The 25,961-nt window shown below is 34.7% G+C and overlaps 1 protein-coding gene across 1 annotated transcript in view; it reads right to left on the bottom strand.

Moving 5' to 3' along the window:
• Nucleotides 1-25,961, bottom strand: part of oc (ocelliless) — an 83,365-nt gene that overhangs the window by 32,511 nt on the left and 24,893 nt on the right. The window contains exon 2 of the mRNA XM_068768336.1: nucleotides 10,226-10,613. Coding sequence (XP_068624437.1) covers nucleotides 10,226-10,478 — 253 coding nt within the window. The 5' untranslated portion in view covers nucleotides 10,479-10,613. The remainder of the gene's footprint in view (nucleotides 1-10,225; nucleotides 10,614-25,961) is intronic.

Raw genomic sequence — 25,961 nt, 5'->3', positions numbered from 1 at the left:
CATATTAATGATATCATCGTCCGCATCGGAGCTTACTAAGGCAAAGACATCGTTTGCATTCTGCCAGTTATTTAATTTTGTAATTGTCAAACTAATAGGCTTCTATTAGTTTTTTGAAGATTTGGATTGTTATTATCATCATCACCCAGTATTAGTTTAACTATTTCGCTTTGATAAAAAAATCTATGTATGTTATATAATTCGTAAGTAATTTAGATTGGTTTACGTGGGTTATGCTAGAAAAAAAGTTAGGAAACTTTAGCCTACAGTCATTTTATGTTGTATCCGGGCAGCGATCACGAAATATCAAATGTAAATAGCACAGATTGAACAATGAAAAGTTAAAACAATGTATTACGAAAATTAAGAAAGAAGTTTCGTCATATATTTGTCATCTTAACAAAATTCTAAACAGTAAACAGGATTGTATTTTAATATATTACGTAAGGTGGTTGTAAAACCGTTACGAAGTTGTGAAGAAACCGATCATATAATTTCAAAGGATTCAAAAATCGATGGTCCACCAGTTGGCGATTGCGAGTTATGTTATGAAATCAGCGTTTCAAATACTTTTTCGTTGTTTCCGCTTGCATCAAAAGTTAACTTTAAAAGTTTGAAATCATATTACATTTCGTCATGTGATTATCTGAATATTACAGGGAAAGACGTAAATGTATCTTACATATATGAAATAATTCATATACAGGATGATTAGTTATGTTTATAAGCGCATTTACAAGTCAATACATGGTATGTTTTATATGAGCAGTGTCAAGGAGTGTTAGTCGCGGGTTCGATTCCTGGGAAGCAATATAATATAATTCATACTTCGTGCATTAATTATGTATGATGGCTCTGCTTACAAGTTTAAACAGGATTATTTGTTGATTGAATGATGCGCAGCAGTATCCTTAGTATACCATAATATCACACTGCGATCGCCAACCAAGCGGTTTGAAACGATGATTATATGTCCCCCATAGATATCTTTGGGGGAGTCATGAAATAATGATGAGATGGTTTCAGAAATAATAAATAACGTAATGATAATATACACCTATACCTCGCTTTGCGTCGTTTCGTTTTGCGTTTTTTTCGAAGTTGCGTCGATGCTTAATTAGTACTAATTTTCCCTGTGCGTCGTTAGATTTTCGAGGTTGCGTTGTTTTGGGTTCGAGTCTTTAATTTTTTTTTAAACTTTCTTTTTTTTTAAAGATGAAGCAACACTTTTGTTTCTAATTGCGCTATGCCATTAAAATTCGGGGATTACTTTTCTAACTAAAAATCAACGCAATTTGAATACAGTTTTATTTTCACTTTGTTTTGCTAATTTTAAGAGGTCAGTTTCAATTACGTAGTGTGTTGTAATGTAGTATGTGGTGCTTTTTAAAAAGAGAATAATAAATTTATATAATTTTTTACGTATTGTCTCTGGTTACAAAAAAGGTAAATATTATTCCAATTTGTTTATTGGCAGAGTTACATTATTTTGGTTTTTAAATCTTTTTAGTTTGTTCAAGTTTCTAACCTACCTTCGATCTTTACATGGTTTGCTATAGAAAATCTTAAAATCAAAGAACCAATGCAGTATAACATCGACCAATCGATACTTGACGCGTTTAAGAAACAAAACATCCTTCAAAATAACTCAGCGTAATGATATTTCAACTTTTGACAGTCCTAGGCAACTTAGGAAAAAAATACCTGCATTCATAATGCCCGTAAGTTTTATATGAAGATTTCACTTGACTTTTTTTATCACAGTTATATAATTTGAAATGATCATAACAACATTTTTAAGAATGCCATCAAGTGACATTAAATAAGTATGAATAATACAAAATATAATTGTAAAAAAAATTAATTTCTTTACATTTATATAGATATATATTTGTAAATTTAAAATAATACTATTATAACTATATTGTAATGTAATAGAATTTATATTTAAAAAAACACACACCTGAAAAAACTTTATTAAACGTAATACGGATGCCGTATCCATTTACAGGATCAATAAGTGGGTCAATGTGCCAACCGGGCGGAACAGGAAACCTTACAGCTGTGACACGACAGTAACGGTACTTGCATTCGGTAATTGATGCGGTTAATTGCTTAAATAAGATCTTTCGAGAAAAATCTAGATTTTAAAATGATTTTTGAAATTTACAAATAGTCAATTTTAGTTTGTAGGCACAGATCCTTCCCAAATATCGACACGATGACCGATCTTTCGCTATCCGCTTGAACTGTCACTCTGTACGTGCCATTCCGACTCGAAAACGCCCCAGAAGGCCGAAACTCTGCTTACTATCTTACTACCAGTTCGGAAACCGTTAACGCTCGGAGAAAAATGACAGAAGGAAATATATACAATCTTCATCACCATCATGTAATTCATGATGAATAATCATTGCAAAGCTTAAACTTCCCTACAAAGACCACTGAAGTTTTTTTTTTATTTTAAAAATACTAATACACACTTTTTATTTTTGGGACAGGGTTATACACCCTTCTACTTTCACCTTCCTTCTCTTTTCCATCATAATTTCTATCATTCAGCACATATTGATCATATAGCATTTACAAAGTGTGGCGGTTCTCCTCCTCTTCCTAAACCTATTTCCACTTCGGAAGGAAACCTTTGGCAAGATCTTGCGCCCTACGCATCCAGTGAATTCCCAAGAGTTTAATTATTTCGCTGGTCCACCTAATGGGCGGTCTATTCTTGCCGTGTCTGCCGGCTCGCGATCGTCACTCAAAAACCTTTCCGTGAAAATGTTAACTCTAGGAGAAACTGCAGTAAAAACTCCTACGCTTCTATCTAGATCATGGATGCACAGACAGCGGCGCGCCGGTCGAATACTGGTGGCCCGCCGACAGCAAAAATAATACTCTCGTACATTCGAAAAATATTGAATTCTATTCCAGAATAATTTTAATAAATTATTATCAATTCTTTCATGATCATCAGTAATTGGCCTGAAGGGCCCCTAGTCTTAATAAGTCTGTGCAACCATGATCTAGATTAATCAGAGTCATCGTCAAGGGGAAACTAAAACTTCTTTTATAGGTGGCAAAGTTAAAGGTAAAGGTTTCTTCAGGAACCTGGGCTCTGGGCGTAAGAGCTCGAGAAAAGACCTAGGCTTGGCTGTGACCTAAAATCCATTTAGCATTCTGAATTAAGGGCGACCGAGTGAGAACAAAACCTTGACTTGGTCAGTTGCTATCATCTGGCTAACATTAATATCATTTTGGAAATCGTTAGCACTAGGAGAAGAAGTAATGGAAGATATTCTAGCGACGCTTTTGTCTAATGTAACCAGGAATTGGGGTCCCCAGTGATGTACAAGCCGATCTCACCATCGACGGAGGCTTTTGAATGGTTTAATTAAGATTTTGTTAGAAAATCTCTCGTTATAATGTATAAAAACATGTAGAAAGAGAAATGTGAGGGTGTTGATAGATAATAAAGAACGGTAAACAGTCAAGTGGTAAAAAATTGATATAAAGTACATAACAATTAACACTGGGAACGAAAATTTTAGTCTGTATTTTCATGTTTTTCAATAAAACATCATAACGATAAAAGAAATTACATTTTCTATTCTCTAAATTGAAAATTAATTCTTGATTGCTACAAAAATGAAAATGGACATCCAGAAAAAAAAATCAATTAATTATGCCCGGGGAAAAAGATTAAAAAAGCGACTGGCCGTATAAAATTCTAAGGGAGGCCACTAAAAAGGAAATATACAATGAAAAAAATAAATTTAAAAAAAGAACGCCCAGCTGCCAGCGTTACGCCGCATAGCGTCTATTGTGCGAAGGGGACGATGTTATTATGAACTACATTACGAGTGAAAGGGAGAGGTATACGGATTATAGGGAGGATTAATTTTATTCCGGCATTAAATGTGTATTGGGCTTTAATTCTAATAGGTCGCGAGTCGTTAATTTTGTTTACTGATTTACACTAGTTTTATTAATGCTCCGGAATTTTAAAGGAATGTTGGTTTTCCGGCCAAAAGACCAGTAGCCGAAACCAGTTCACGTTGAGAATTCCATAGAATACATCTTTTGACCAAACATAATTATTTACGTGCGTTTTTATGACAATCTCTGAAGTTTCTTTTTGAGTATATGTTTTGTTACATACTGATAATATTACGTATTATTATATTATACTTTTTAAAACAATTAATTTGGCAGGACATATGTAATAAGATGATTTTTAACCGTTTAAATGCATTTAAAAATTTTTAAATTTAAATCATACTAATTTTTTATTTTTATTTACTTTGTCTGTAATAATGATAGTTATCTTTTTTTAATATGTACTCATTGATGTATATATTAATTAATTTTCGTGTTAGAGCCATTTTTAACAATAGTGGTATTTTTTAAATGATGTAGCCGTCTGAGGTACACGAACGGTAAGACGAGGGATAGCACGAACTACAAGACGCACACGAGACATTTGACAACAGACGGCACGACGTTTTTCTATTCGTTCAAATGAAGATGGCTACCTGAGAAACTTTGAACAAAAACACATTGCAAATTTTTTTTTCACACAACCCTTTTAAGGATTACGAGGCACTGGCATTTTTTTACCTATTCTTTATTATAATTTACTTTTATGTTCTAAACAACCACGTGGTTATTTTTATGAATGCCAACACAGTAATTTTTTTTTCAATATTCTGTATACATATATGTGTATTTGTATATACGTTTCATTTGTCTACCCGAGATTTCAGTTACCAAAAATATAAACATAAATAAAAATTAATCGCCTGATGTACTAAACACAAAACACGAGAAAAACTCGTAATATTTTCGCTAATGCATAAGAAAAGTCAAGCCACAGAAAAAGCTATTCTCGAAGAGTTTTCTATGATATTGAATCAGAAATAAAGATATGCATAAACTAATGATTTAGAACAGCGGATTGGCTTGTTTAAATGGAAGGAGGCTGTAATGTTAATTAAACACTCCTTGGAGAAACACAATTATTTAATTTTAATTTAAAATTTTACAAATTGTGAAAGCATTCCTAAGTCGCAATATTCGCAAGAGGACGCGTTGCCATAGCTTGTCAAAGTCTATCCCTATTATTTGTCTATGCTGCGTTCATACACATACACTATATCTATCTCCTTCAGTAATCTAACAAGTGCTATTATAATAAATAATAAAAACTTCAAAAGCTCTTTTTCTCTTCCTTCCTCAAATAAATTAAAAACAAAATTTATTTAGATATTTAATGGAATCAGGCGTTACCTCGCGGAAGTCCATCCTTAGTGTCCTCTCCATCATCTAGTGCTCTCTGTGTTTGGCACTAATCGGTGTAACATAATTCCTGAAGATGCCCCGTGGAGGGGTGAAACACGTGTTGAGTAATTTGGCGGTGGCGGTTGTGTGATTCGCATTGTTTGCCGCATACGCATTTATCAGCGGGCTGGCGGGCGGTGCACTTTATTGCACGACTACTACTGCACGTGCGGAAGTGGCTAAATATTGTTTCTTTTCTGACTTAAAATTTATTTAGATTTACATTTCAGCAGTGTAAGTCAAAGATATTAACACATCTTATGCTACAACTAGAAATAATAAGGAACATTCGGAATGCACATCTATCACAGCCGCACAGTGAGCAGAACTGATGACTGGTGATTAAAAATTCTGGAATGGAAACCACGAACCACCCCACCAGGTAGACATATATCCTAGTCGATCTAAATGTGTTGAATTTGGTTTGTTGACTCATTTATATGATTGATGTTATATTTTATATGTAAAAAATTATTAAATTTCATTTAATGTACCTATTGTTGAGTTTTTCCGGCTCTTCTCAACAGATCAGATTACTACTTATAATGTTAAAATAATCGACGATTTAAAAGCGCATGTAAATACCTATTTGAATAAAGATATTTACATTATTTTTTTTGTAAAGTCGTACATATAGGGATATTTAAACTAGTTTTGTTGGATGTCTAGAGTAGGTTTATGTTAAGCAAAGGAGGTTCTATCGCTGAAATATTGATTAGAAAATAAAATGTCACAATTACAGAAAAATAAACTTGACTAAATTCTACGATTTATTTCATGTTACCTTTAGTAAATGTTATTACGGATCATTAAAAATGTATACGATAAATATCGTATGAAAATCTTAGATGAAAGTATTTTTGAAGTACCCACATTAGGCGCCCATTATCAATATTTGGGGGCGGACTTTATCTGAGGGTAAGATTTCATCAAGCGGCTTCCGAATGGAGTTCTAAGAATGGAACAGCGCGGGGGATACCCTAATCCGGTACTCCTCGCTGAAACTCCCTTTTGCGGGCGCGTGGATTTGCGTTCGAAAACCTCTAACGTTTCCCCTTTTTAACTGTTGTTATATGTTTTATGTTCTCTTGAGGGTTACGAATAAATACTTTAGTAGTGAATGTTGATCTTGAATTTATATATAAACTAAACTTTTAATTTTTCTTGCGAGAGAAATTCAAAAATGAAATTAAAACTATTTATTTATAATTATTGTTTATAATCGTAATAAAATGTGATCAATTACCACGTAATTTATTGTTTCGAACCAGTTAGAAGCGATCTGTAACTACTTTACAATATAATCAGCATTTGTAAAACAAAAACAAAACGAAAATCGGAAACGAAAAATCCTACCAGATGGTGTACGCGTTGTTATAAGCGCAAAGTCAGGAAAGAATCCTTGTATTGGTGTATCAGTTTCAAAGTTACATTACGTGTAAGACCCTGTTTTGCAGAATACAACGCCACAGCAAGATTTTAAAATTTTGCTATAATATTGGTTTTAAAGAATCCAAAAGACGTAACCACGTGACCTTATGCAAAAACCTTAATATTCGTTCAACTTACCGGACCTTCTCAGGATTCAATCTTTTGATGAGTCGGCCCGGCACATTGTTCTAAACCTCAAGGCATTTAACTGTCTGTAGCGCTTGGGCAGTGATTTGCAATAAAATAATGCACCAATTAATGTATAATTGAGTAAAACTTCCAAATTGTATTATATATATATATGCATTTTAGCTTTATTTACCCATAAGAAAAAATGTAAATAATGATAAAACTTTGTCATGACTCGCAGCTGGAGAAGAAAGATCCGTATCAAATACCGGCAACTCTCTCCCAACTGTCTGCGCTTAGTAAAAGAGTAAAAAATTATTGTAAATACACCTATGATTTTAACGAGATAAATATATATTAGTAATAAGGGTGTCAAATAAAATAGACGCATCTGTTTCGTCAAATATACTACAAGCCCGATTTAGTCTGTGATTGACGAGTATATTCGTCATGGCTCGATTTAGGCGACGCAAAACAGTGCACGCTCGCCAAAGAGGGCGTCACAGTTAGCTGGTTAAATAATGCCATAACAAGGTAGTTCGATTTGATACAAATTTCTATTAAATATTAATTTTTGACGTTCCAAAGTCGACACAGTATTTTTTTTAATTAATTATTAATAAAAAATAATTTATATCTTTAATAATTTTAAGAATAGCGTAACCTAGATCAACCCTGTTCATGATCTAAATTTAAATTCAAATTTCGATTCAGCCAGTACTGTATATATGCATATGCAAACCTAAAAAAAACTATAAGAAGCATCTTGTATGTCTGTCTGATATATATATACGTATCTAGTGGACCAACAGTCGTCGAAAAAACATAACCGATTACAGTACCAGGCGATAAATATTGCACGTCGATCTTTGGAAAGAGACAATCGGCTAATTTCGGCATCGTTGATCGTTATCTCTGTCGCACGTCTGACAAAACGTCACACATATACAATTGTACGTGGTAACTGAAAAAACTTTAATTATAAGCAAGTGTGAGTTAGTATCTTTAAGTAAAGAAAGCGATTTTAAACCAGTTTAGCACAAGTTCACATATTGTCAGACTAAGAACGATAATGGTTGTAATGTTTAAGCAATTTCTAGTTATTTTATGTTATTTTCTTCGTGAGATTTATTTTATGCGGTTCTTACCACACAAAAAGAATAATCGCAAAAACTATTTTTAATAGTTCGTGAAGTTTTAAACAACTTTTATGTATTTTTTTTTTAGTTTGATACCGTACCATTTAAAAACTGGTTTGAATGTACTGTAATACCTAACAATAGTGTTACCAATGCGTCTGGTGGTATTCAATTAAATATCCTATCATAACACAGCACAATAAACGTTGCGACATCAAAACTCCAACCAGACACTAATTAAAGCAACTAACAAGCGACTTCCGTTTCCCCGCATTTCGGGAGGCACGGGCAACTGGCAACACCGGGCTGGGTGGGGATAAGCGGCTTAGAGTGGGGGCACGCGGGCTGTTTTGATTATTTCGAAGGATGTCTTCTTGCTACGTAAATTATGCAAGGCGCTCGCTGTTCTGCTCCCCGTTGTTGTGATGGCTCCTTGGGACGGTATCGTAAATATATAATTTGGATAATTTGTCGGAAATGCTGCGACCAAGTTGAGAACTAGTTTCATTAAATATTTATATTACATTCGAACATCAAATATTAGAACGCATTTTTCTAGGTATCACTCCGTGATTTAAAACACACCGACATACAAGAGTTTACACATTTACACTTATGTACTGACTCATCACGATATCTATTGAACCATAAGACTTAGAGACTTGATATCTAAAATGAATATTCTTTTCGTTGGGTAAAGATCAGCTAAGATTTTGACAAAACTCTACATGCAAGGAGAATTGAGTTGTGACTCCTTTAAAATGCGTATTTTGAAACGAATCTTAAAATCATAGTTCGCACTTACTGCAGTAATAAGTTTCCCATTGCTTACAAAGAAGTTCCTAGAGAATGGGCACCACATCCTAATGCCACACTGATCACCAACCCGCCTTCCAAGAGTGGTGACTATAGTATATTCCACCATATATATGTTTGGGGATGATCTCTTCCTTGCAGTGAGCGTTTGTGTTTAAACTACACTACTTGTCCCTCTGTTTCAAAACTATAGTTGTCTTGAATTTGCTTCGCTTGATAAGACCGCCCATTGTACTTTGGTATTACAACTCTATATTGTTATTTCTACTTTTACGTGTACAATAAAGAATGTTATATAATAAAAAAAATTAAAACGCACTTATATGTAATGTATAAAATTCTCGTGTCACGGTGTGCGTGATTGAACTTCTCCGAAACGGCTCGACTTATTTTCGTGAATCTTAGCGTGCATATCGGCAAGGATAGAGAATCGGATTTTTCATCCCCCTAAATGTCAAGGGTGGTCCTAAATTTTTTTTAGACAATTTTTTTTGTTTTTATTTGTTTTATGAAGCAGCATACAAGAATACATACAACCTTAAATTTTCACCTCTACGATCAACTCTTTATTTTTTTATGTTAATAACATACATGGCAAAACAACGTTTGCGGAATCAGCTAGTACACATATAAAATCTTATGAATAATTAATTGATGTTAATGAATTTTTTTTTCGTACGACCACCTCGACGTAAATGCAATATGAGCGGACGACTTGAGGGTATAAAGCAGTCGCTTTAATGGAGTTTTAATATGGACTTCATAATGCTCTCGTCAACCGAAATAATTCGGGTGAAGCTCTGACGACCGAAGCGAATTCAGAAGAACGTTTCGTATCTCGTTTATAAAAGTAAACACGAAACGCAATTTTTTTTTCTTTACGAAATCGGGTGAAATAAAATATCTCTTTATAACTCTATTTCTTTCTCTATACAGAATGATTGGATATGTATATAACTCATTTACAACTTATAACCATCTAACCCTGTATATAATTATCAATCTGAAATATATATTTTTTTTCTATTATAATGTTACATGCCAATAATTTCTGCCAGTAAAAGCATGTATGTCACTGAAGCTATTTTTGCGATATATATAAAAACTTTTTGGTGAAAGTATAAAAAAAGATTCTGTAAAGGTTTTTAAGTAATGAAAGAAATTTTCTTCAAATTTCTTTCAAATTAACGAAATATCAATGCCAAACTTAACATAACATGGAATATTAATTATTGTTTATTTCGTATATAATTAACCTTCTTGTTAAAACCGTCGTTAAATGAAGATATTTTGAATTTGAATATCACTGGTTTCAGACATGCCAAATCAAATGCCGAGTAGTGTAAGATTGGTAGTTTAATAAAACGACATACCTTGTGGGAAGCCAACCGCTTCAAGTCCATGATGAGTGAGTCCGAATGGCCCTAAGCCACCTAAAGGCCCAGGCCCCATGCCCATGTGATGCGCGCTGGAGTGATGGGCGTAAGGGTTTTGAGCCAGCGGCGAAGGCTGCTTCAGGTAGTGGAAGTAGTGGTGCAATGGTGTGGTGGAATGATGCGCCTGTGGTGCTGAAGGCCCCGTGGCCGTGGGACCTGTAGCCGATGCCGAATTCGTCAGCAGCGCCATTTTCTTTTTGTTTCAAGAAGCAAAAGTAGTCACCGCGTCAGCCTTTTCCGCGTGTGTATTGACATGGTTGATGTTTGATTCTTTTTTAATCTATGGCGACGCAGGGCTGCTGTGATGACATTTTCGCTTTTTAATCTGTAACAACAATTTATTAAATTAACAATTTTGCATTGACTCGTTTTATCTAGAATATTTTTTTTTATTCACTGACTTGCTATAGCGGCAGTTTTACAGGATGATTGGTTATAGGTGTAAAATCTTAATATTAGTGAATGTATAGTTTATTTGTTAGCAAAAGATTTAAAGCTTCACACCTTTTGCCATCTTATAGACTTTAATGCAACGATTGCACGATAGTGCAAATAAAAAAATAATTAAAAAACGATATAAAAATAAAGAAATTGTTTTCCTGAATAATTGTAGATAAGTAACAGAATGACAACATAAAATACTACTATCAAATAAAATACGACACAAATTTCATATATTTTCTATAGAAATACCATAATGCAACAGATAATAAATACACAAAAAGCGTTGTTAATTGCAATTTAAATATATTTCCGCATCATTCGGTAAGTTTAACATTCAATTAAGTGCATCATATGCAATTATGCATCGAGGCTTTCAATTTTTTTTGCATCGCTTCTTTGTACCGACAATTGCCGTGTTATTGGGATATTTTTCGCGCACTGGCAACACAATGCGAGTCAAAAACGCGGGAACGCCTTGTGAGTTTTTTGAATTCGCATTCGTAACGAATCGAACGGACGAAAAGTAATTATTAAATGGGTTTTGGGTTCCGTTTATATTTGGAACCTTTTTCATATATTATATTTAGACTGTAACGTTAAATTCTAGTATACATTTATATGTTCAGGATTTTTATAGGAAAAAAATCAGGGAATAAGATTAGTAGAGCAGGGGATTGGCAAATTAAAGTGGGAGTTGGCAGAATACAGCGCACAGAAGAGATGGCCGGTAGAGTCTAAGTTTTTGATGTGGAGACCACGGGCCAGCAGGCGAAGGTGGACGGAAGACCACAAGGTTCCCGAAAGATATGCTGGAAATTTATGGAGGAAGCCTATGTCCAACAGTGCGCGTACTGCTGATATGTCATGAGAAGAATACCACAAAAGTCTATTTTGGTAGAAACGAAAATCAAATTAAAGTCTCTTAATGTCATCCTTTGACTAAAAGATACATGGGTTCCCAAACGCATCCGGAAACAAACTTAGGCGGTTTAACTTCACAAATTTTATTAACACAGCTTTTTACACTTACGACGTCATTATAGACAGACGTTGCATGGAACTGTATTGCAATACATAAGACAGTTGTCAACAAATGCATAAATGTAATACCTTTTTTTTTTGAACCACTTGAAAGCCGCTTCCATCACTATACTATCTAAACCTAGAATTATATATAAAAATCTAAATTTACAATTACATTAAGTTTAGATTACTTGTCCAGATCTGATGCCGTTCTATTGTATACAGCCTTGGATACAATAGCGTTAATGGTGTTGGCTTAGTTTATTTTAGACAAGATTGTCGTCGTCGTTGTCGTTGTTTCAGTCCATAGAAAACCGCTGTTAAACGTAAGCCTTGACATCTTGAGATATAGCTGAGGTTGCCCAGGTGCTGGCCGCCAGAATTTTGTTATTCGGATTTTTAGTACAAATACTGCAAGCATTTATAGATTGATCTTTCCGTCCACAGACAACCACTGCAAGGCATATAACATATACCTTGCAGTGGTTGTCTGTGGCATATAACACTGTATCGAATCCGTGATCTATGTTCGTAAGTTTCAGTTATAGACATGTATGATATATATATATATATATATATATATATATGTATATATATATATATATATATATAAATATATATATATATATATATTTATATATATATCAGTTTTTATATATAAGAATATCAATGAATTTTCTTTTTCTAGACTTTATAAAACTGGTGATACATTCACGTCAATGTCTCAAGCGATCACTTTAATATGAACAAATTATATTACATACGGAGCCCTCCAACACGTGGCCGGATCGCACCATAGACACTTTTTCTATATTTTTTTTTCTTTCATTTGCAAAGGTAACATGTAGGTACATGTTTACAGACATTTTGTCACGTTTATTTTTTTTTTCTTACGTTACCTGAGATTTCTTTTGCCGAATTGATGGGGCCACGGGCGCATTGTGTTCAAATGGGTATATCCAAGTGATGACGTATGAGTCGGAAAGAGCAAATGTAACTGAGTAAATATCTTTTATAATTTTCATTGCTAGTTTTTTTTTTTTAAATTGTATCAATCTTTAACGGACTGGATACCGTGGTTTTTATCCGACTGCGTTATTTTTTCGACTCCTACAAGATAGCTAATAATATAAAAAAAAACTTAAATTAGAGCAAAGATGGCATAGAACTATCAAAAATGGGTCGTTAATTTAAAAATGCTGGCCACTAAGTAAAGTTTAAAATAAATCTCGGGCGTTCGAATTCGAACGACGATTTGAATTTGGAAGCCGTGAGTAAAGTTACCGTCACGTACGCCAAACGCGCTGCGTCAAGCGTCTAACACAAGATGGCGTCATTCGAGTTCGAATTGTCACAAATGACACTATTATGCGACACAGGTGCTTACCAAAGCATCTATGCCTTGAAAGCACCTGCACCATCCGGAATGTTAGAGTACCGTACCGCCTGTTTCTCCAGTCCTCTAGGACCGGACAAATAGCCTCCACTGTGCCGATCTCAGTGTTTTTTTTTATTTGGTCCCCGCTATTGGGGACCTCTCGTTCTCCTATCTCGTGTGGGACAGGGACTTTTCATTTCTAATAATTTATTCATATAATTTTTTATTATTATCATTCTCCTCTTTCATGTATCATATTATCTGTCGCACTGTTTCTTTCGTTGTACAATTTTCCCAGTCTTTCTTTTTCATTTCATTAGCCATACATCCATCCTCGACTACTACATTCTAGGTTTCCTTACTATTTTATTTTGCAACATTACATTTATTGTTCATACATTTAACACATATTTTCTCCGATCTTAGTGTTAAGCGCTCCTAAGTTATATTACAAACAAGACTCGAACAATCTGTACGTTAAAATAATTATAGTCAATATTTTATATTTTCGTCAAATTTGCGGCGTAAATTAAAAAAAAATTAATATTCAGATGTTGTTTAAACAACGTATTAGAATAGTAAATTAGTACGCTTTAGGTAGCCTATAACAAGCCCGCAATAGATTTACAAAAGATACAAATCATTGTCACCTTTTTTCCGTATTATCTTTTATTTGTTTGCAGTGAAAGTACGACTAAATAATTACATTTATTTCATTTTCGTCACATTGTCACTTTCGTCCTACCTTCGACTAATAGATATCGGTTCTAGGAAACGAAACGCCTATTCATCAGACGCCTTCTGTCAACAGATTATCCCTAAACCGCAGATACTATCTCTATTTATTACAGTGTCTTTTTAATTTCAACCCTATTACATACACCATAAGATATAAAATCAAATGAGATTTAAAACAAAAATACAACAGTGTTAAAACAAATATGGACTTTAAGTGGTGGTGATAAAGTTTAATTTAGGCTGTGGTAATTTTTTTGCAGGGATGTACGGTTGAACGGAATTTGCAAAGAACTACTCCAAAGGTGTTCGATTGTATAAGGAAAGGCCACACTTGGGGTTTTCGTTTGTACTCCGTAGTGTTTTCGCGTCATTGGATTTTTTAAAGAAATGCAGACAAAAAATAACTCTCTCGTTTGGGGACATTTCTCGGAAATGTAGATAACATTTTTTTGTTATTTTGTTAAGAGTAAAACAGAATCTCTTAACGTAGTACTAACAAAGACAATAAAATAATCCAATCATTATTATATATATATATATATATATATATATATATATATATATATACACATACGTCTATTAGATTACATATCTTAAGTGATAAGACCGCCCGTGCATTTTTTCTTATATATATATGGTCCCACTTTATTAGGGCCCTTTCGTACTCCCCTGTCTGATTATAGGATAGGATACTTACATTTAAATTTTTTTAGTAATTATATTCGCATATTTTTTAATTTCCAGTCTTGTTTTATTTTATGTCATCTAACTTTACTCTTCTTTTATTTTATAATTCTCTAGAATTCTTCTGCATACTAAAATCTGTTTCACGCATCGCCGTTTCATAACCTCGTTATTCAAATGTCACACGTCTAAACGTGTTTTAATTACCACATTTTTTACGTTTTTAGCTTTATTTATATGCTATACTATTTTGTATGCTTAATTCTAATACTTATTGATTTTTTCTTATTTATTATACAACTATGCATTTCAAAGTGTTATTCATCATCATCTGATATCATCATATATCATATACTGCAAGGCATTGGCCTCCCCCAAAAGCCTTGCACTGCCTTTATCGACTTTCCGTGATCTTGACTATGTCGTTGATTCACCTAGTAGCCTAGCATCATTTAGATAATTGAAAGCATGGTTGCATAGACTTATAAAGACTAGGGGCCACTCGGGCAAATCATGAACTGATGGCGGGCCGGCCGCCAGAAGTATAGGTAATTAAAGACAATAAAGAATTGATAGTAATTAGAATTCAATATTTTTCGAATGTACGAGAGTATTATTTTTGCTGCCGGCGGGCCACCAGTATTCGACCGGCGGGCCGCGGTCTGTGCATCCATGATTTAAAGGATGCATAGTCTTGACACTCGTCAATCATACCCGATTAGTATTTCATGAAAAGGCGCCAGAGAAAGTCTTCGACTTATGCTTGCCACATGACTACCATTTGAGAAAGCATTAGCGACTGGAAAAGAAGTTGATGGAGAATCACCAGCAACGCTTCCAGTGGGACTCCAACCCCTGATGACTTGGAGTCCTCTGTGATAAACAATCCAGTCTCGTTTCTAACGACTGGCTGATTATTGAATTGTCATATCGGCTATGTGTGAATAACATTATGAAACTGCACCTATGTGAACTTTACATTTCTTAACGTCTTTTGCTTTTGTTCTTCACCTCATGGAGTTTTATAAAAATTTAATTCATGTCAGCTCACTGCAAGGCATGGGTCTCCCAAAAGGTAGCCAGTATGACCGATCTTCTGCTGCCTTTTTTGACATACCGCGACCTTGATGTCTGGTCAACCATTTAGAGGCCTATCGTTAAGTTGCATTTATATAAGTTATATTAAGTGAGGCCTAGACTTCAGAATTTCAGTTGAATAAATCTCAATCTTTAGAGCGGCTCCACTAATTTAACATTTTATTCTTTATATTACAGTGTTAATTAAAGCACCTGTCTAGACACAGGTCTCACACTGTCTAAAAAACCATATGTATATTCTTATGGAAATATATAATCATTTTTAATGAAGAAATCATTAGTAGTGCGTAATAGAAAAAAAATTAGGTAATCGCGGTCCAATGTGCCAAATCAAATGCCGTGTGATATGACGCAGGTAAAATGAAACCCAATATCATATTATTTCAACGAGTGTATTTTTAATGTCTGTCGGTGAAGAAGTTCATTTCTTCCTACGACAACCGAGTACATATCGCTTAGTTAACAAAATACTTCAGACGTCTCATCTTACGTAGGTATTTTTTTTTTGTAATTTATACCGAACTTTGAAGAAAAGAAAGTTGTTATAAATATAAAGGTGACAGCGCTGAACACCAATCGAATGTAAATACAAAGTAAGAAAAGGACTAATATATAGCTACTTCCGCTATGCAGCAGTAGTCGTGCAATGAAATACACCGCCCGCCAGCCGAATTACACAACTACCACCGTTAAATCACTCAACACGTGTTTCACTCCTCCACGAGGCAACCTCAGGAATAATGTTAGAGTGCAATCGAATATAAACACACAAAATACGGTTTTTTATCAAACCATGTTACAGTTCATTAACGATAGAGAAAATTTCGACTTTTTTTAACGCTTTCATGTCCGCATTTGAGCACTTACTCGCCTGATGGTAAGAGACAATGTGGTTTAAGATGAACGCAGATTCAGGGTACCTATCACTTTGACCCTGAAGAGTGCCTAGATATACTATATGCATGAGCCTAGATAGATTATAAATAAATAATTCTCGGGAAGTATGGATGCCGGAAGATTTTTCCAGGGCCCAAGTCGGGCTATGTGAAGACACGCTTGATGGTAAGAGACAATGTGGTTTAAGATGAACGCAGATTCAGGGTACCTATCACTTTGACCCTGAAGAGTGCCTAGATATACTATATGCATGAGCCTAGATAGATTATAAATAAATAATTCTCGGGAAGTATGGATGCCGGAAGATTTTTCCAGGGCCCAAGTCGGGCTATGTGAAGACACGCTTGATGGTAAGAGACAATGTGGTTTAAGATGAACGCAGATTCAGGGTACCTATCACTTTGACCCTGAAGAGTGCCTAGATATACTATATGCATGAGCCTAGATAGATTATAAATAAATAATTCTCGGGAAGTATGGATGCCGGAAGATTTTTCCAGGGCCCAAGTCGGGCTATGTGAAGACACGCTTGATGGTAAGAGACAATGTGGTTTAAGATGAACGCAGATTCAGGGTACCTATCACTTTGACCCTGAAGAGTGCCTAGATATACTATATGCATGAGCCTAGATAGATTATAAATAAATAATTCTCGGGAAGTATGGATGCCGGAAGATTTTTCCAGGGCCCAAGTCGGGCTATGTGAAGACACGCTTGATGGTAAGAGACAATGTGGTTTAAGATGAACGCAGATTCAGGGTACCTATCACTTTGACCCTGAAGAGTGCCTAGATATACTATATGCATGAGCCTAGATAGATTATAAATAAATAATTCTCGGGAAGTATGGATGCCGGAAGATTTTTCCAGGGCCCAAGTCGGGCTATGTGAAGACACGCTTGATGGTAAGAGACAATGTGGTTTAAGATGAACGCAGATTCAGGGTACCTATCACTTTGACCCTAAAGAGAGCTGAGTTATATAATTGTAAATATATAATTCTCGGGAAATATGGACGCCGGAAGATTTTTCCAGAGCCCAAGTAGGGCTATGTGTATCAGAAACGTTCCATTGAGTTTCCTTGGAGTCGTACCAAGCGTTATTTCAGAATGGTGGTGGGTTGATATCTTACTCTTTCTTTATAGAAACATTTATGGTGGGATAAGGCCATTAATTTCCGTAGCGCACTACCCAAAATGAATCCTGTAATTAAACTTACAGATTTGCCATTCGCTGGTGGGGTTCATGGCTGAGAATTTTCAGAGAAACTAAGTGATTATCACTTATTAGTCGAATGTTGTGCTACTGAATCAAGAGCTTCGAGTTGGTATTTAGTCCAGCGATCCTGTCGGTGACAAGTGTTCCACATATGTCCAGAGCCGTGCTTGTTATAGAGTAATAAAATGTTCCAGTGTGAGACATAGGAGAAAATTTAAAAAAAGAACAAATTTTTTTTTTAGTTAACCATGTAGGTTGTAATTTGAAATGTATCCATTCAGCGTCCCCTCCTAACAGGGTGTCAATAACGCCAAAAATCTATTTGCCGGGGTCGCAATAAACGCCATAAATAATATCGTAACGCAAACAGCGGCCATATTGTGCGGAAAACAAACATTTCGCGCCCTTTCTATGTAATTACTCGTGTTTGCGCAGTTGGCGGCAATGGAGGCTGCCGTGACAAATCGGTGCGTTCAACACCAAAATAGTGATGCGCTATATTCCTATATTTCATCGATACATCACTTTCGTTTTTTTTTTAAATTCTAATTTTCATTAAAAAAAATCACGATATCTTATCGTATTCTATTTTTAAATTCATCTAAAAAGATAACACGAGAAATATTTACACAAAACAATGTGTATTTTAAATCTAAGGATACGCAACATGGTTACGTTAAAAAATAATTAATCAACAAATATACTAGCAAGTATTAAATTATTAAAAACAAAATAAAAAATATAGATATTAATAATTGCAAAGGTTATAGTAAAACAACACTTCTTTGTCCCAATACAAACGACAGAAAAAATAATTTTTTTTTTCTATTTGAATGTGAAAGGCCAGTAGTAGATGGCAGTCTAAAGGCTGCAGGAATAGATAGTAAATAAAAATAATTATATAGAATTATTAAAATCTTTTATCTCACCATATTATCATTATAGTATATATTATTTATGAAATCCTTGATTCAGTCAATAAATGAGCTATGTTTTTACCCATTTAGTACTTTTACACCTATAACCTTTCACTATGTCTTTGAAAGCTATCAATAAATAGCGTGATTACTCTGAATAACGTAACTTTTTTTTAAATATGTAACCTGTTTTTTTTTTATTTTTCTAATGTACTATGACAAGCCAGTAGCTTTAGACAATACGAAGCCATAGGGAAGCTCTCATAATAAACACTAGTAGCGATTATAATACAAAAGGCAAAGTAATGCAAAAAGGTTCTATAATCATGACAAACATTAAGTTTTGTTTAGAAAGTAAAAGCTTAGCGGATTGGCAAATTGGACCTTGGGGAAATGGGGTTACTTTCATTCATTCATTTTGACGTATACTACGAGGCCTATGGGTCCCAAAAATCCGGCTCAATGAACAGGTTCCGCGATGACATCCAACCACTTCTATCTACCTTGACTATATCTACCCACGCTGCGCCTATCAGTTCCTGGTTGCCACTTGAAAACCTCTGGGCTTTTTCCTCTTCCCGCATCCAGCCACTTCTCGTCATCTTGAATATGTCTACCTAATGGGCCTACCCACGTTGTATCCACACGCAAGTGGTCGCCACTCAAAAACCTTTTGGCTCCAATTTCCTCTTTCCGCGACCTTGATAAGTCTACCTAGTGGGCCTACTCACGCTGCGTCCACAGGTACGCGGTCACCACTCGACAACCTTTTGGTTCCAACTTCCTCTTCCCGTGACCTTAATAAGTCTACCTAGTGGGCCTACCCACGCTGCGCCCACACGCAAGTGGTCACCACTCGCAAACCTTTCGGCCCTAATTTTACTCTTCTTCATTTGGTATCGAAGGAAATTGAGTAATAAATAACATAGCAGGCACAAATGAAATTAGTCTAAATTCTTGCATCTAATTTATTTTCACAGACCTTGGAAACATTTTGCTTCTAATACGGTTCGGTACAACAATCGTAAAATAGTATTCGTTCTATGTTTCTCTACGAGATAGAATCATGAATCAGATTTATAAATGAATGACTGTAAGCTATATAGCTTTGTTGAATTTGAAAGTCGAAGTGACAGTTGGCAGGCTATGTAGGGTGTAGAACTAATATTGGCAGGTCTTTAAGTTCTGGAGTGTACAACACAGGGTACAAGCCGCTTTCAAACCGTGGCATTGCTAAAAGGATATTTTTTTTGATATGGGTATATATATGTACCTACAATAAAAACATTACCAACCGGACTGAATGGAGAAGGCTTTTTTGATAAAGAAGGTTCAGATGAAATGGTGACAAAGATACTTTTAAAAATATAGAAAGAAATGTTTTTAATTTTAGCAATAAAAAAGTTTTTCCACAGAGTAAATCTAATATATAAAATTCTCGTGTCACGGTGTTCGAACTTGAACTCCTCTGAAACGGCTTGACTGATTTTTACCAAATTTAATATGCGTATTCAGTATGTCTGAGAATCGGCTACTATCTATTTTCTATACCCCTAAGTGATAAAGGTTGTTCACATTTAAAAAAAAAATTTTTAACGAAATTTTTCGTTTTTATTTTTTTATGATACAACATACAAAAATACATACAACCTTAAATTTTTACCCCTCTACGATCAACCCTTATTTTAATGTGTTAATTAAAAACTTTAGTTTTTGTTTGCAATACAACGTTTGCGGGATCAGCTAGTATGTATATAATATCTTGAATGGGATGGTCGAAGTTTTAGAAAGTATTATTAAAAATGTTATATACTCAGACGCAACCATGCGTCGTAGGTGACGGTGTTGTGACAAAAGAATTAATTTTGGGCGCGATAATTGTCGACCAGGGCCGCCATTGTGACGAATTTCTCGCATCGGAGGACGCCATTATAGTTTCAATGGATGTGGTTTTTTTTTTCACTTCGCCAAATTTCCGAGTAACCATTTGTCGATCGTACCGCATGGGCTGTCGGCACTTTTTGCCAATTCCCATTGTGCCCGCATCGACGGTGCGTGGAGAAGTGAGGGGGCGGAGATATTCGCGAAACAATTGACTAAAATATAAACAATAAAAAACTTTTTTTTAAAAAAAGCGTCGAATGAGAGTACCGTATTGTTTCTACAGAATCAAACAAAAGGATTTATAATTCTTTTACGCTACTTTGCAGATTGTTTTATTTATTTCGGAAAACATACAAACTGTTACATTTTACAATTGTTACAATTATAAAACATTTTAAAAGTACAAAGAGTTACTTTCAACTTTGTTTACGGATAATAAATGTAAAATATACACTAAAAAACCGTTGGAAATAGTGCGATACAAATAAGATACAATAAAAGAATGTAATAAGGTATACTATATCTATATATAAGGTGATTGGTAATGAATAGCTTATTTGTTGACTAAAAACTTCAAAACTTTTATACCTATATTTAATCACGCCATAAAAAGAGATCACTCTGAAATATTTTTCATTTATTTATTTTTCCTATTGAAATGTGATAGTCTACAAAAACAGCAAACAATAATTAATCTTAATATGTAGTTATTCGAATTTTAAAAACGTTTTTTTTTTACTTTTTTACCACTTTGTTTTTTATTTTATCTGTAACCATTGAATTTAGATTAAATAATTAAAGCCTTAAAAGTTATTACAATTAAAATTTAATCAGCCCGTATAGTAAAAACGTGATATACGTAAAGAAGTTCCAATGTATTATTAATATAATATGCTATTCTCTTTCAATCAAGAGATCCAAGTTCAGTGTCGAGTCTAATAATATGAAGGTGGGCGTGTTTTGATACGAATTCATCTTAAAGACGCCATATTGGATTGTAATGCAATATAAACGCTAGAAAAATGTTCTAGAGCTAAAAATACGATACAGAGAATAACCTCGATAAAAATTGAAGTTCAATTTCAATGTATATTTATTATTAAACTTATAAATCGTAGAAAAACATATACACTAATTGATAGTATGTATATGTTGGATTGCAGTTGAAGAAATCTTTCAGCCGCAGTACTTCCACTGTTTGGCATATGCCTACCATACATTACAATCAGATATGATGTTTAAACACAAACACAAAAGAAATGTTTATATATATCATTACTATTTTAGCTGTTGGGGTTTCGATTGGACTCTTCCCCCTTAGATTTTTAGTAGGCGTGAAGCGGCTTGCGTTCAGTGTCATCTAATCATCATGTACGGACTTCCTTTGTAGTAATGACCTATTTGTAATCTCCAGTTTAAAACATTTAGATCCCGGCGGCCATTTTTATTTACATTAGCTAAATATATTTAACACACCCTGGCACTAATCGAAATGCTGAACGTTTATCGAGAGATAACCTCCTAATCCTAGATTTGCTGGAGATTCTTCCATCACTTCACTCAGCGCTATCGATTTCCAAGACCAAGCCGAGGTTCGGCTCTCTCAGGCGCCCTTGTATCGGTATACTAAGAGGATATCGACGAGGTCCACTAGTGGGAATTCTTGAACACTCCATGGAAAGTACATCTAAGTGATCTAAGATCTCGGTGGAATCCTAATCCGGTGAAATAGTAGTATGGAGCGGCCTCAGTCGCGGCTCTCCAGGAACCTTTGAGCTTTGCTACTTTGAAAGAGGTCTTAGGATAGGCGCTCTATGTGCCCTGCCACTTCAAACCGGCGGGGTTCACAAATGCCATTTGGAAGTTAGAGTCTGACCAAGAATAAATATTGAAATGTAATTCGCTATAAGAAACCGGTTGTAGAGTATGGCCTTCACGGGTGCTTTTTAGTGGGAATACTAAATTTATGTCTATGTACAGTCCAAGTAGAGTTAGGTAGTCTCTTTAGGTTACTCAATGGCCTAAGCGATCTAAGCGTAATTGTTGCTTGTTATGTATCGCCCTGAACTGGGACTCCTTGGAGTCGACGTCGTTTCTAATTATTTCTCACTTTCCGCTATCGACGCTAACTACAAGGAATATGCCTCTCCGAAAGATATCTATGAGGGGATATACCATAATCGCCACGCTTGGCATGCGTGTTGGCGATCGCAATTTAGTATTTACACTCTAGAAACTTATCTTAACGACGAAGTTGTAAAAGCCCTAGAAGGCTAACAACGAATTCATCAACCTGAATACAGAGAGAAACTTATTTGTGCAGTGGCAATCTCCTATATAATTAATGCCTCTACCGTAATAAATAATTTGTTGCTAATAATAATTTGTTTAACACAAAAATTAAAATAAAAAAGTAAAATCATATGTAATGAAAAAACATTATTTCCTGCCAGCTGGGATGTTTAATTTTTCTCTATTATAATAATAGCAAACAACACTAGAATATATCTAAATCTATAAATAAACATATCATTGTTAAGTAAACAAGACGCGTATATTTGTTTTCGTATGTCGGAGGCGTAGGAAAAAAAAAAATTAATTCGACATCGGACACGCGTTGTGAACGCATCCCAAAGGCCCGCGCATTGTCCGCGGTGACAGTTCGCCAAACATTCCCGCTCTACGGCGTACATTTTGAATGGGCGCTTTGAAATTGGAACGTCTCTATTTCGAAATTTGAAAATTGAGCTGCTCTAATATTCATCGATACGAGCCGTGTTATATGCCAGTGTTATTATTTTTTTTTTCGAAATGTACACTCATTTTATTATGTTTTTAAATACACAAAAGATTTTTTTTTAATGTATGAACGTTATTTCTTGAGATGTTACTTTAGTGTATATGTCTATGAAAATTTGTTCTGGTCTTTAGCTAAGGAATACACCGTCGCGGTCAAACTTAGTAGTTGAACTATTAATGTCCTATACAATGAAACCCATTTGTTTTTTTTTTTAACCTAATGCCTGAGACGAGCCGCTTCATCTTATTTTTTAGTGAAGCCGGTTAAAAAATCTCTCTCGAAATGTTTCATTTATTAAAAATGAATTATATGTATGTTTTTTTTTAAATTCAATAGTAGTTTATAAAGTAATATTTTTAAGTCTGATAAGTAAAATAGTAAAAATTTAATTATCAAAATGAATTCTTAATTTAAAAAAGAATGTAAATCAACGTCATAAAATCAAATCAACAAATGAAAGTACCATAAAGATTAAGTCAAAGCTCTAAATACGTGGGAGGCTGTCCCGGCGGACTGAGGGAAAACAATTAGAACGGAGCAGGCCCCCAGGGCGCCGGAGGAGGAATGTTAAAAGCAAATCAGCGCACTCCCGGAGGGCGTAACCGGATACCCTCATTACTTGTGCAACTACAGGAGAACTTGCGGCGCAAGCGACGGGATGTATATGATTACATATTCATTAGGAAATGCAGCCAAACTTAAATGAGAACTAACGGAACAACAACTTCAGCGATTTTATTATTGAAGCGTATATCTTAACACAAGGTGCTTTTGAAATACTTTGCCCTTCCATTTACTGTACCCGGCGATAAATATAACACATCGACATTTGGAAAGAGATAATCGGCTCATTTCGGCTGCGTACAGCGTTTTCTCTGTCGCACGAAATACGACTGACAAAACGTCACATATGTAGTGTGGGAGAGAGATAGTGCTCTACGAAGCCGAAATAAACTGACGGTCTCTTTCCAAAGGTCGATGTGCAATATGTATTGCCTAGTACTGTATAATTAATGTTTATAATTATATATAACCTAATACATACATATAGTTATAAAACGTACTCAATTTGCAAGATAAAAAGTTGTATGTTCGCGAAAATATATAATAAAGAGAAAATAGTTTTTCGTATCACATTACGAAGGTGGTTTTTACAGGCCGAGTGCAAAACCATCCAGCCATTAAACGGGATTAAAAATAAGAGTTGGAAAATGTTGCCATTCGCTCGGTGATAGTTTTTACACTCTCTCGGTTGAGTGATACATTTAAACAAAAACGTAAAAACTTTTAATTAGCAACACTGACGAGTTATTTTTTTTAAAAAAAGTTCGTTTTTTAAAATAACATACTAGTGATGTACAGAGCGATTGGTTATTGAAATAACCGGTATTCTATGAATTAATATGTAGTAAAACTTATCGAATAAATGAATGATACTAGAAATAATTCATACAGTAAGAAATAGCGTATATAAATCTAATAACTACATAATATAATTAATTATTATTTACTATATATCAGACGTTTTACTGCCATAAGTTATTGGTTTATCGCATTACTATTTAGTATGAGAATCATCATTTTATACAGGATGTTCGGAAATGGATGTACCAGCTTTAAATTTTTTTCTGACGGTTGAACTTTACATTCACCATTTTAACTTAATTATAACCAGGCACAGATAGTTTGCACAGACAGGCAGTAGCCTGAAGTTATTGGATTGTGGCATTCCAAAATTCACTATGCAAATTGATTGAAAATAAGTTTAAAAGTTTAGAAGCTGTTTTACCGACAAATAAACTGTACAAGAATGATTTATTATTTGCAAGAATATCTTTAAGAATTTTTAAAGTGAATGAATAGCTTTAACAACAATATATACACACATACATAAGAATACCACGTATAACCTGCACAAATAAACTTGCTTTAATTAATTTAATAATTTCTGCGTCTGCACATCTATCTGTAGGCTGTATGCAACGATAACTTTTGATCAGTTAAATGAGACTAGTAAAAGAACCCAAGTGGCGTGTTTCCATCACAATTATAACGAATGCATTTTCTTAACAGGCAACACTGAACAATGGCTGTGCGTGCAATGCCTTTGTCTACGCACGCCGTACCGAAGAGATTGCAATCGAAACAAATATGGCTTCCTATGAACGAAAGATATTAATTTATTTCACATTATATTGCCCCCCTTCACCGCCACGTGCCGGCATTGTGTGAGAAGATTAATTTCGCCCATTGATTATACTAATCTAGTTCGTACAATTATTTTAATCTATTACGTTTGGTTTGTGGAGTAACCACGATGCTATTACATACGTTGTCCCATAAATCAACGTCAATTAATAGGATATAGGTAACAGGTTACTATGATTGGTGGGAAGGACATATAGCGGAAACGATGGCCGCCGAGGGTTTAAGGTTCTTGATTAGAAAACATGGACTGGCAAGCCGCTGACGTCCATATATAAGGTGAACACCACTGCACCTTCGATACTCCGCACAGGACTCCGGGGTATATACACCATAGAACCAAATGTTATGGTGTGGTGAGTAGACCACACCATAACACCCGTGTTT

This window comes from Battus philenor, unplaced genomic scaffold (genome assembly GCF_028537555.1).
Source record: "Battus philenor isolate CCGP_79_NKW_IND1 unplaced genomic scaffold, ilBatPhil1.0.hap1 SCAF_25, whole genome shotgun sequence".
NCBI classification, from domain to species: domain Eukaryota; kingdom Metazoa; phylum Arthropoda; class Insecta; order Lepidoptera; family Papilionidae; genus Battus; species Battus philenor.
This window is presented reverse-complemented; position numbering and strand designations above follow the sequence as displayed.